The sequence below is a fragment of the Lipophrys pholis genome (genome assembly GCF_963383615.2).
Source record: "Lipophrys pholis genome assembly, chromosome: 7".
In the NCBI taxonomy this organism is placed as follows: domain Eukaryota; kingdom Metazoa; phylum Chordata; class Actinopteri; order Blenniiformes; family Blenniidae; genus Lipophrys; species Lipophrys pholis.
The window spans coordinates 29,190,630-29,202,348 of NC_137638.1; the positions used below are offsets into that span (position 1 = coordinate 29,190,630).

Genomic DNA, 11,719 nt, shown 5'->3' on the forward strand with positions numbered 1-11,719 from the left:
CATGTGACTTCCTCCAGAAAAAGGTCTGAGTTGCCTCAACAAAGAGATGGTGCATCAATCAATCAAGAAGCATTCATTTTTGTTTTTTAACCAACAATTGCTTGATGACAATCAGAACCTGTACTTGTTTCACCAAAGGGAAGTGAAATGTGAGTACTTCTTCAACGGAAACATAAGGTCTATTCTTTCTTTAGATATGTTTAAAAAAATGTGCACGCACAATTTCAACTTTAGAAGTCTTTGTTGCACTGCAGCAACAGAATAAGATGATTCAAAGATGAAAACATGAATTTCTACAGACATGCATGCATATTAAAGCCTGCACAGAGCAGGAGAGTTTCACGTTTGTTGTTTATAAACTCAGCATCATGTAAATAGGATCCCTCCTCATATTTAAGGGTGTGAAGATGCTGATATTCTTCTTTCTGAGCTGTATTCAGCCTTTTCCAACTCTTCCAATGTGTGAAAACAGTAACTGTTGTCATTAGTCACAGAAATCCTGGTGTGAATGGAAGTTATGCAATCACATGACGATCTCCAGAATTACAAAACTCCGATTACACAATGCCTCTTCTGCAATATAGTTTCATTATGGAAGCTAAAACAATGTTACGTACATTTCTGCAAAGCCTTCTGCAAAAACAGAGTTTGGCAGCAGCCCACTAATGACAATGATGCTTGAGAAGGCAAACAAGTGGGACAACGACTGAACTCTCGTGTGAGATGAGGGCAGAGGGCGTCTAAAAATGGCTGCAGACCAGAGAGCAAGAACCTCAGTGAGTGGAGGAGCAGGCGGCCTCGGCTAGGAAAAGCTCACTAATTGGGTATTTACAGAACGATAGAGGAAATATGAATCTGGCCTTTGTCACTGAATGGAGAGATTTCAGGGACCATGGTGAAATAGGAAGTCTCTAGTATTTCTCCTGACGATAGGAAAGAGCAGGAAAGAGCTTCTGTGTTTTTTCTCTCCCGTTGTGATTTAGCAACATCAGCAGAGGTTTCATGTGGCTGCTTGTTGTTGTGCTGCGGTCCTCGAAGCCTACGTGATAATAGATCAGTCAGATGTGTAAACAAGCCCAACATACAGACGGTCCCGGGCGCTTCGTGATCCTGTAGCCCTCCTCTGGCTTGACATCACGGCTCAACACGCCTCGATGTGAACGTGTGTTTTGGTGTGTGTCATCCAGAAGTGCAAGACTCGCCCATGACTCTGACGTGGGGTCCGTAATAGCGCCTGATTGTTTCCGTTTTGGGTCAAATGTTTATCAGTTTGATCTCTGAGCTTCTCCACCACCCACCGCTCGGCTATCGCTCTGCTCGCAAGTCTCCTCATTTCCCAGGAAACACAGTTTTCTCAAGTGTTGCTCAATATGCAAACTGTTGGAGCACATTCTCACACTTTAAAGTCAAAACGGGTTGAACTCGGGGGGGAAAAAAGAATTGGCCCTGGTATTTTTGGCCGAGACCAGCCTCCATAATCAGACTCCACCCTAGGGATGGGAATTGATAAGATTTTTCCGATTCTGATTCCATTTTCGATTCTGTTTAAAGATTCGATTCTTTATCGATTCTCTTATTGGTTTATTTATTTATTTATTTTTGGTTAATTTATTATAAAAAAGGAGAATTAACAGGTAGATTACTCGGGGTGGGAATTGATAAGATTTGATAAATTCTCCTAACGATTCCTGAGTATTTTTTTGAAGGGAAAAAAAGTAGTTTTACAGTTTTCTGCACCAAAGGGAACAAATTTATTTTTTCCAAACATGAAACTAAAAATAATTTTTCCCTATAAAAAAGACAGTCAAATGTGTATTTGCCTTCATTGGATGCCCTCTGGAATTGACTCTTTTTCAAATGTTGTGCTGTTGACAAGTTAACCCTCTCTGGGAGGCGGAGACTGGAGAGGAGTGTGGAAGTGACGTAGCAGGAGGAACGAGTTCTCTCTGTCTGCATGGAATGCTGTGTTTTCATATTGTGTTGGTGCTTTTTGTGAGGGGATATTAACACAGAATGATCTAATACATAGATATACAGTAGTAGACCTCTACTTATTGTGTATGTCTACACAGTAGACATACTCGTTTATCGTATGATCGTTTACTTCCGTATGGTGTGAAAACTAGAGGCTCACACATATAGTGAAGATCTACTAGCATATGTCTACGCTGTCGGCTTGTTGGAGCAGGCATTCACTACACGGGACAGGTTGACGGAGTTAATTTATGAAAAGTCCCTCATTAGTCCTCAGACAGGACAATTCTTCACCAAATGGACCGTCTTCAGCAGCCACACCATGTGGTGCTCTGGGGAGGTGATGGAGGCCTGGGGCGTAGCTCAGGAGGAGGTGATGGAGGCCTGGGGCGTAGCTCAGGAGGAGGTGATGGAGGCCGGGGGTGTAGCTCAGGGAGCCACGAGACAGGTTTGTTTTGACTATCAGAGTAACCCGAGTACCGGAGGAGAACCAGCACACAGAGAGAGAGAACATGAAAACTCCACACAGAAAGGCTCCTGCCGGGATTTGAACCGAGACCCTTTTTTGTTTTAACTGGACCTTGTGGCTGTGAGGCGAGAGGCTGGGGACTCTGTGGATTCAGGACGCGGTGAGTGGAACATGTATTACCGTATCCTATTATTTAGTCGTTTATCGTCTCCCACTTTAGACCTTCTTCCTCTCCATGTTGTCTCGTGGTTGAAGGAGCTCTGCGTCGCAGAGTGTGACGTCATGCACGTGACGCAACACGACTTGACGTCATGCTGGAAAACGAATCGTTAAGAAGAATCGAACACATATAAGGTGTATGATTCCAATGGAATTGATCAATTAGAACCGGTTCTCAGTCAGAACTGGTTTTCGGTTCCCATCCCTGCTCCACCCACCAGCATTTTGATGGTGCTCCTTAAGATAATAACTCAAATCTATTGAATTCACACAAAGGATAATGATATGGTTCTATGAAAAGGTTCACTAGTTCAGCCACTTATACACTTTTTAGGAATGTGCTTGAGAACAACAACAATTTACCTTCACCTTCCTATTTCTTGTCTTTTTGTCCAAAACCTTTATTTCTTTAACCAGGAAGAAACCCAGCGAGATCAAGATCTCTTTTACCAAGATGACCTGACCTCATTTTAATACTTGACAGTATACAACAGTTAAAATGATCAAATGCAGATTACTATGGACAGATTTAAAAAGATAAAATACAGATCATGTAAAAACAGATTGAAGTAAAGTGCAGTACGTAGTTACTGCAAACATTAAGGTGCAACCACATCCAGCCACAAGCTGAAGGCACCATGGCGCTCTGTATCTAAAGACTGCTGGCATTTGAATGAAACACTCATATAAAGAACATCACCAGAATCAATAGGTGTTAAGAATGTTGCAGAAAACAAGACATTCAATGAAAAACACAATTCTCTCGTGGATATTTCACCTGACGAGGCTCTCGATTGCAGCGTCTCTGCTTTCTTGGTAGTTATTAGATAACATCAACATTTCAGAAAAAGTATTTATTTTTCTTTCTCTTCCTGCAATCCAGTGGGAGATTCTTTAAATTCAAGGCACATTGGTAACAGGAGTAGAAAATACTGTACAGCCCCACATTAACCAGGACCGTCTAGCCTGTTAAATACTAAACCACTGCTGAGGCCAGTTATTGTGTAAAACTAATCAACACCCGCCGTATTTCATGAATGAGGGTTCAATCTGATCATCGGGATGATCCCTGCGAACATAATCTGACTTCATGTGTTAGTCGTTCAATAAAAGGAACTGCTTTTCCTAATCTGTCCACTGGAGGCCGCACTAATTCTATGTAACTAGAGGTCATAGGGCAGCACTGACACCCAGACCTGAACAGCAGATGGCCTCAGTGTTTAATCCAGTCCAGACATCAGCGTTACAGCGGTGTGGAATGTATCTTATAGCATCAGCAGCAAAACTACTCCGTGAAGCTGAGATTTTTAAAAGATGAATGCTGAAAGCTGCAGGAATTGTGTTTTGAGAAACACTTTCACTTTCCCTCCCTGAAATCATCAGTTTATGTTACATGATTATGGCACTAGTGCAGGAACCAGGAGATTTGTTTTGAAACATTGCATTTTGAAGAACCCTTTTTAAAAACACAAGAGAGAGGATAGAGGCTATTACTTCCTCTGGTCTGGAACATTCTGGCGTCTTGGGATCAAGTAAATTAATATAACAATCTTACAAGAAACATTAAAAAAAACCTTCAACAATCAGTGTTGTGGTAGTTTTTCTGGTTCTACTTGGAAAGCCGAAGACTTGATGAGTTTTCTAGTCAGTGCACATTTTTGGTTGTGAATTAGTGTGAGAGAAACATCTGCTTGTTACTGGTTCACATTGTTTTTAGGGTTTTAACTTCAGCAGTGTGAGAATTGTTTAAATCAAGGAAGACGTGAACAGTTTAAGGATTAGTGATGAGGATATATGATGATGATAATATATTACACTACCTCTTGACAGAATCAGAGGAAACCACTGATGTAAAATACTCCCTGTACTTCTAATGTAACATATCGCACATCGCCCTGCTGCAATCATTTAACAATACTGTTACTGGAGATGTGTTTTAGTTTTATATTTTAAACTAACACTGGGATCAAACCTTGCAGTTATTGGTATTACTAGGACATTGTGTTAGAATCATATTGCTCTGTATGTAGCTTCTGGACTTAAATCAGTCTGAGGTTTCTGCTTTGAATGATCCTCATCTGGTTTCTGTTAAAGACTGGATGCACTCTTGTGAATAGTACTTAACAAGTTGACCCTAAATATGATTTACTTCTTGCATCAGGGGCCACACGGTGGTGTATTTCTTATTAGCACTCTCACCTAAAGCAGAAAGGTCATGAGTCCGAGTTCAGAGTTTCCATGTTTTTCTTAGGATGTTGGTTTTCGTTAGGTCCTCTGGTTTCCTCTCACAGTCCAAAGACGTACCTGTAAATCGTCTCCCTAAATTAACCGTAAGTGTGAATGCGTGTGTTTGTTTTTTCTGTGTTTGTCCTGTGATGGACCGACTTCAGCACCTTGTGAACCTCAGCTGGATAAAGTTTTGGATCCTTGTTTCGGGTTTATATTTCTAAACATTCTGCACTAGTTTGATGTGCACAGTCCATATAATAAACCTGTTTAACGTTTCTCTTGGTAATGATATGTAGCAACAGTCTGTGAAACAAGAGTTTTGACGCTTTTTTGCTGATGAAAAAACAAAACGCATTTATGTCATTCTTTTGCTAAAAACAGTCACCATCTGCGAGCCAAGTCCATATTAACATTTTCCACATGATCTGTAAACTGAAATAAATGTGGAATCTACCAAACGCAGCCACTGGCCTATTAAAGGGTTAAGAATTTGCATTCGGAGTTGCGAAATGTCAGAAAGCCCACTGATGTAGTTAGTAATGAGAAGCAGACATGCAGTAGTTCAAGCCAAGTAATGGTACACCCACAATGATTTCTCAGCAAAATGAGCTCAGTGAAAGTCTGGATCAGGGAAAGCATGTGACTGTCGTTCTTCATTAAAAGTAATGGCTTTCACTCCCTCTGAGACCCTCCAGATATAAATACACTGCTCCTTCTTCAGGGGATTGTAACCTGTGAGAGAAGCCTCACTTACAGTAAGAGTTGGACAAACATGCTCAGAGAGACATCGACCAGTAGGTAAACTGAAAACCCAGGCGTTTTCTCTCTCTTGGTGACCAGGCACACTCAGAAGATGTTTCCCACGAGTTTCTCTGCTCTTTGTTCCCTCCTCTTATTGACACTGGTCTCTGCATGAGCCTCATTCCAGATGTTTCACATCTGAACATTTGTCCTTCTTCAGGACATTCACTGTCTTCGTTTCTCTAATCGTCCCGCCTGCATGCCGTCCTCGTCTCGTTTGTTTGTTTATCTTCTCTGAAAGCTTCTCGGCACTGGTGAAGCTTCAGCGCTGTCTGCTCATCCACATCTGGAAGCTGCTTGACTTTGTCCTGAATCGCACTCTTCATGTGTGTTTGCAGGCATCTTCATCATCTGTATTGTAAATCTGCTGACTTGGTTTCTGCTCACATAACATCTGTTGCACATTTCTTTGTGTGTGTGTGTGTGTGTGTGTGTGTGTGTGTGTGTGTGTGTGTGTGTGTGTGTGTGTGTGTGTGTGTGTGTGTGTGTGTGTGTGTGTGTGTTCCCTTGAGGCATGTTAGAGATATGTGATATTGGGCCATATAAATTACCTTTCCTTGACTTGACGCTGCAGTAAAATACAGGAAGCTCAAGCAATTTCAAGCTGCTCTTCCAAACAAGTGCAGCATGGGAGCCAGAAGACAAAAGTTACGATCCCAGCAGAGTTCTGCAGAAAATAAAGTTAACTGGCCGGGTTGTATTGAAGCTGATGAGAACTTTCTATTAAATGTGAAAAAAAACTGAAAACAGAGATGAAAAGTTTCTCCTCTGCAAAAACATGAGGTTTTGATTATTCAGTCAAACTCCAGTGGATCCAGTTTGCAGAACACACCACCAGCTGAGAAGCTGGGGGCAGAAAAAACCAAAACAGTCACAACAAGCTGAACCTGAGGAAAACATTGTCCGTGTCCACTTTCTACATGTTTCCTCATGCCAGTGTGTTTGTTGTGTGACATTCAAACACACACAACAAACTCTGTTTAACATATTTATTTTACAGTTTAATGTGACGTTCACAACTTACAAAAATAAAAAACAAGTTAAGCAACATGTCGCAATAAAAAAAAGCTGATGTAAAAGGATATTTACAGTATCAAAGGCATAGTTAACATTCTGGATTTCAATGAGCAGCCTGTGCTCACACATATCAATACTGTCAGTGTCTCACTCGCACAAAGGCAAATGACAAAGTGCCAAAAGTCCAATAAAAAGAGATCTGTTACAAGTAGAAGCTGTCTGATTCTCTGTAAAAGCACCCAAATCCCTCCACACCCAAATGTTGAGTGCACATCAGTTCCAACTGGGATCCGGCCTTTGTTCATTGTTATAGCTTATAAAGCTCAGATCCTCTCGCTTTCACTTGAGGTGTGATGAACTGCTTCCAGCTCCAAACTCTTCATTCACATAGCAAACATGAAGCCTGGCTCATTCGGGGACTTATAGAAATGTGAGTCGCTTTCTGCAAAGTGATCACAGTTTTTTTTATGACGGTCTGCTTGAAATCATACAATCATACAAGTCTGAGTGTGAATGAAATCCTGGCGCTGGGCGCAGGCGGCTCAGTGCAATCCGCCGCGATGGAGGAGGCTGCTTTAACTCCGTCACAGGGAATGTGGCTGAAAGGAAACACTCCAGAACAGCGGACGATCCCCGGCCTGAAATGTCGTCCCAGTCCCTGAGACTGAGGCACAGAAAATGTCTCTCATCCTCAATGTGTCTTCATGTGGGCGACCCGCGCCTGAGGGAGTCAGCAGTCTTTCACCCGGACGCTCGGTACGTCCCGAACAAACGGTCGCAGTGGGTGAAGTACGGCGCGTAGTTGATATTCTGCCGCCTGTGGTGGGACTGGTGATGGGGGGCTCCGCCCATCCCGGGCAGCAGCTTGTGCATGGCGAAGGGCAGGTCGTAGCCGCAGTGGTCCTCCACGGCCAGCCAGCTGTTGAGCAGGTGGAAGACGACCTCGCTGAGCGGGTGGGAGCTCAGCAGCCAGGCGCTCAGCTGCGCCAGCAGCAGCAGCGACAGCAGCTCGGCCGAGCTGGCGTCCTGCGCCGCCAGGGCGAAGGGGATGTGGTGCTGGTGGTGCATCCGGTGGATCCTGCGGTACAACCAGGGAAGTCTGACGAGAAAACAGGTACAGACGTGAGCATTTATCTTGTGCCCGTAATGGAAAATCTACATTCCAAGTGTGCAGTTACTGCCAAATGGCAGGTTGCTGCAGAACACTGCCCTGCAGGTTAACCGAGATGTAATTATTATTAAATGGACATTCCAGCACATTTTTAACAATTACAATTATGTCATTGCTAATATGATCAGACAGGGAATATTGTGAGCACCGCTTGGTTCCGGTCCAGTTTGTTGATGTGAGCTATACAGAGATCAGACTAAGTGAAGAAGACATCAGCTTTGGCCGTTTCCAATAATTAATATGTGGTTGTCTTCATATTGTCCATATGAATCAGGTGCGGAAAGCAAAAACACTTCAATATGTATTAAATTAGCAATAAGGATACGATTCAAAACTCCTATTATTCACCTTTTCACCTTCACCCGTGGGTGAATAGAGAGATGACATCTATACAAGCGACTTTAAACTATAATTGTAACTCTATATTGCTAACAAACAGTGAGAAAGAGACATGCTCAGCTCACCGGATCCAACCCAGTCTGAAAAGGTTGTGCCATCTCAGGTGTTCATTTTATATCATCTTTATTTGTTTTGTACTTCTTATGATGACAAGTGAGTCTTTGCGTTACCTGTCATCACATTCCTCATTTAGCACTGCCTGGATGTTGTTTGCACTTGGATTCATGTGTGAATTCAGCAAAGGCATACTCCACTTATGTACACAGAGATACTGTTATACTACAATATTCATAATGCCTGTCATACACAGGAGGCTGTTTATTCCTAATGATGATGATCGTCTTTCAGCTGGATCATGATCGGCATGTTTGATGCAACCGTTACCTCAGATGCTTTTCTAAATCAACCCTTGAGAGATTCAGACCCTAATATCTATCTATCTGTCCATTTATCCATCCATTTATCCATCCATCCATCCATCCCCCCCTCCCTCCCTCCCTCCCTCCCTCCAGTAGACTTTCCTATAACAATGTTTATTGTGGTACTACCAACTTAATGAAGGTTTAATTATTGTTGTAGATTTCTCCTTTCTAACTGTCCATTGAGTATCTGATAAATACAGAAACTGGGACCAGTCGACAAAGTTTTTCTTTCTTCAAAGTTCCTTTTAAAAATACTCAACAGGTTAGAAGTTGATTTGAAAGGTTTTACATTCCACAACTGATCCATATGGACAATATCAATTCAATTTCAGATTCCTCTTACAACAGAAGCTGACGTAAACCTGCCCTATATGTATTCCCAGGAATAAAAAGAAGAAACAGATTTTCTCTCAAGGTTGAAGTGTGTTAGTTGTGAGTTAAACAAATAAGGACATTTATAATTCTCTTAACAGAAATACACCTGAGCTCCACCACCCAACTCAGTGCATCAATATATTAAAAAATAAACAAAGTCATTGAGTTATCAATAACATATAAAGCCGTGCGCTTCTCACCTGTGGATGTAGTAATGCCATATGAAGAAGAAGAAGTCAAAGAGCAGAAGGCACGCGCCCACTTCCACGCAGAGCGTCCAACAGGACGGCGCGCGCTCGGGGAGCTCGGGGCTGCGCAGCAGCTGGGAGAGCGCCGTGACGGGCAGCACCGTGGTCGCGTACTTGAACAGGACCCTCCAGAAACACTCCAGCCATCGCAAGGGCGACGGCGGCGGACCCGCGGTCCTCCACGAGTCCACGCGGTGGCAGACGCTCGCGAGCGCATCCAGCAGCAGGAACGGTACGCACAGAGCGACGTGCGTCAGGAAGGCGCAGCACGCCGGCAGGTACAGGGACAGCAGGATGTGCTCCTGACCCAGCCGCACGTGGTCCCACAGCCCTTGCAGGAGGACTGGAGCCTCGGGGTTTATAATCTCAGCCAGTTTACAGTTACGTTCTTCACGATCTACTGTTATTACGCACTTTACGGGGTTGGATGTTGTAGTTGCGCTGTTGCCCAACTGCTTAGAGGAGGTAGAGAGCTCAGCTTTTATATGAATGGTAGGTAGGAGGAGTCCCGGTGTCACTCTGTGTTGAAATGAGGCCACGTCCCACTAAAACCTTCGTTTTACTCACCTGATCGTGGCGCCAAGCCTCCGATTGGAAACACAGGGGACTTCTCCAGGCGCTGTCACGACACCATGTTTTTAAATTAAAATATTAAAAGTTCATTTGTGATCAGACATTCAGACTGCTGGGTGTGGAAAGTGCAGCGTTTCACTTTTCTGGATCACATTGTCCCTCCATCAGGGAACTTCCCGGAATATGCAACCCAATTTCGTCAGAGCAGAGCCACTTCGTTTTCTCTTTCGGTTTCTGATCTCCTCCCACAAAGCAGTGTATTATTAGTGATGCTGTCATGTCCTGAAACAGTCAAGACTCTTTCAAAAACCTAAACAACCGAGCTGATTAATGATACGTTAAACAGATAATAAACTTACACATTAGCCATGGACCTTTCTGAGCTTTCCTCATTCTGTTCAGTTTTTATGACAATAGAAAACACAGTTGTGGTTGAAAGTGTGAGCAGTGGTGACCTTGAGGTTAGAGAAGCAGACTGGGGCTCTAAGTGTCGTTGGTTTGATTCCCACAGGAGCCACAGCTTGTCGCCCAGGCACCCAGAACCTCAGGGAGCCACTACAGACGGCTGTCGAGCCCGATGTGGCTCCTGACATTCATGTTACTTTATGATGCTCGATGTGCCTTGAATTGCCTCTCAGGGACGGATAAAATGATGGGAATGCAAAATGGAAAACTTAGATTACCAAGCAGGTAAAATGATGGACGACAGGAACTCGAGGACAGGACTGAGTGGTAATCTTATTGCTTTTAACCTTTAATGATGGTTTCCCCAGAAAGACCCGGCCAAGTCTCCTGGACCTGCATGTTTCAACCCCGTCTGTCAGCGGGTCCTGCTGGTGATCATTTATGTGCTTCGGTCTCCGATTCAGCTATTCCATCCTATCCAGGCTGAAAGGAATTATTCAAAGTTAAAAACTCTTCTCTCCCAATAGTCGAATCAGCTCAGTTCTCTCTGTCCAATAAGTCCTTTATCTGTTAAGAGTTGATCATGTCCAGCAAGCTTTATTTTTTTATTGATCACAGTCTCTTGATGAACATGGATGATTGTACCGCTCTCATTGAGTCAACCCCCCCAGGGCACCCATTCTTCCACTCACCAAGAATAACAGGCTGGGTGTGGCATTGCAGTTTCACTGTTTCGAATAGTGCTATACAAATAAACTTATTACTACAATCATTTTCTAGGCAGCCTGGTCAAGGAAGCGGGTTGAATAAAGAATCCAGTTGATTAAAAAGTGAAACGTCTTCCAACACAATAAACCTGCTTCATGCTTTGAGAAGTTTGTTCTTTCATTTCCATCATGTTTAGAAACTCGAGAGTCGCAGGTAAGATTCTGTCAAAATCACAGTAGAAGCCTTTAATGTGTTGAGTAAATGAGGTCCAGTGAGCCACTTCTCATCAAACCAACATATCCTCACTTAGTCCTTTCTCTCTGCTCCTGAATTACTCAGCAGTGACGTGTCTCACTATCCCGGTCAGCAAAAAGCTGGAAAACCCTCCATGAGTAACTTCCTGCCTTAGAGACGAGTTATGATTGTTTTATCATGATAAGCTATATAAAGTTATCGTAGACTCCACTTACAGCCGATATCTGGCGGCAGCATTAAGGTGAAGGAAGGAGGCTCGTTTCTCCCTCCGAGATCAGATAAGACTTTATTCTCCCCGTGGGCGTATTTCCTTGAGGAAATCCATAACTCCAGTAGTCTCTCGCACGACAATGGACAGAACTGGACGCGGGTCACGTGAAGTCACGAGCCAGAAGAGCAGAAATAGTGGAGTTAAATCGATGGCGTATTAAGTCTGATGTGTCGTCACCACTGT

At 43.4% G+C, this 11,719-nt stretch overlaps 1 protein-coding gene across 1 annotated transcript; it reads right to left on the reverse strand.

Annotated features, from left to right (window-relative positions):
* Nucleotides 1–6,667: 6,667 nt before the first annotated feature.
* On the reverse strand, nt 6,668–10,490 carry ch25hl3 (cholesterol 25-hydroxylase like 3; the record flags this gene model as incomplete). The annotated part of the gene is made up of 4 exons (XM_080467460.1): nt 6,668–7,808; nt 9,277–9,655; nt 9,892–9,943; nt 10,407–10,490. 4 exons carry the CDS (start codon nt 10,488–10,490, stop codon nt 7,451–7,453), a joined length of 873 nt encoding a protein of 290 aa, XP_080323586.1. The 3' UTR covers nt 6,668–7,450.
* Nucleotides 10,491–11,719: the final 1,229 nt, after the last annotated feature.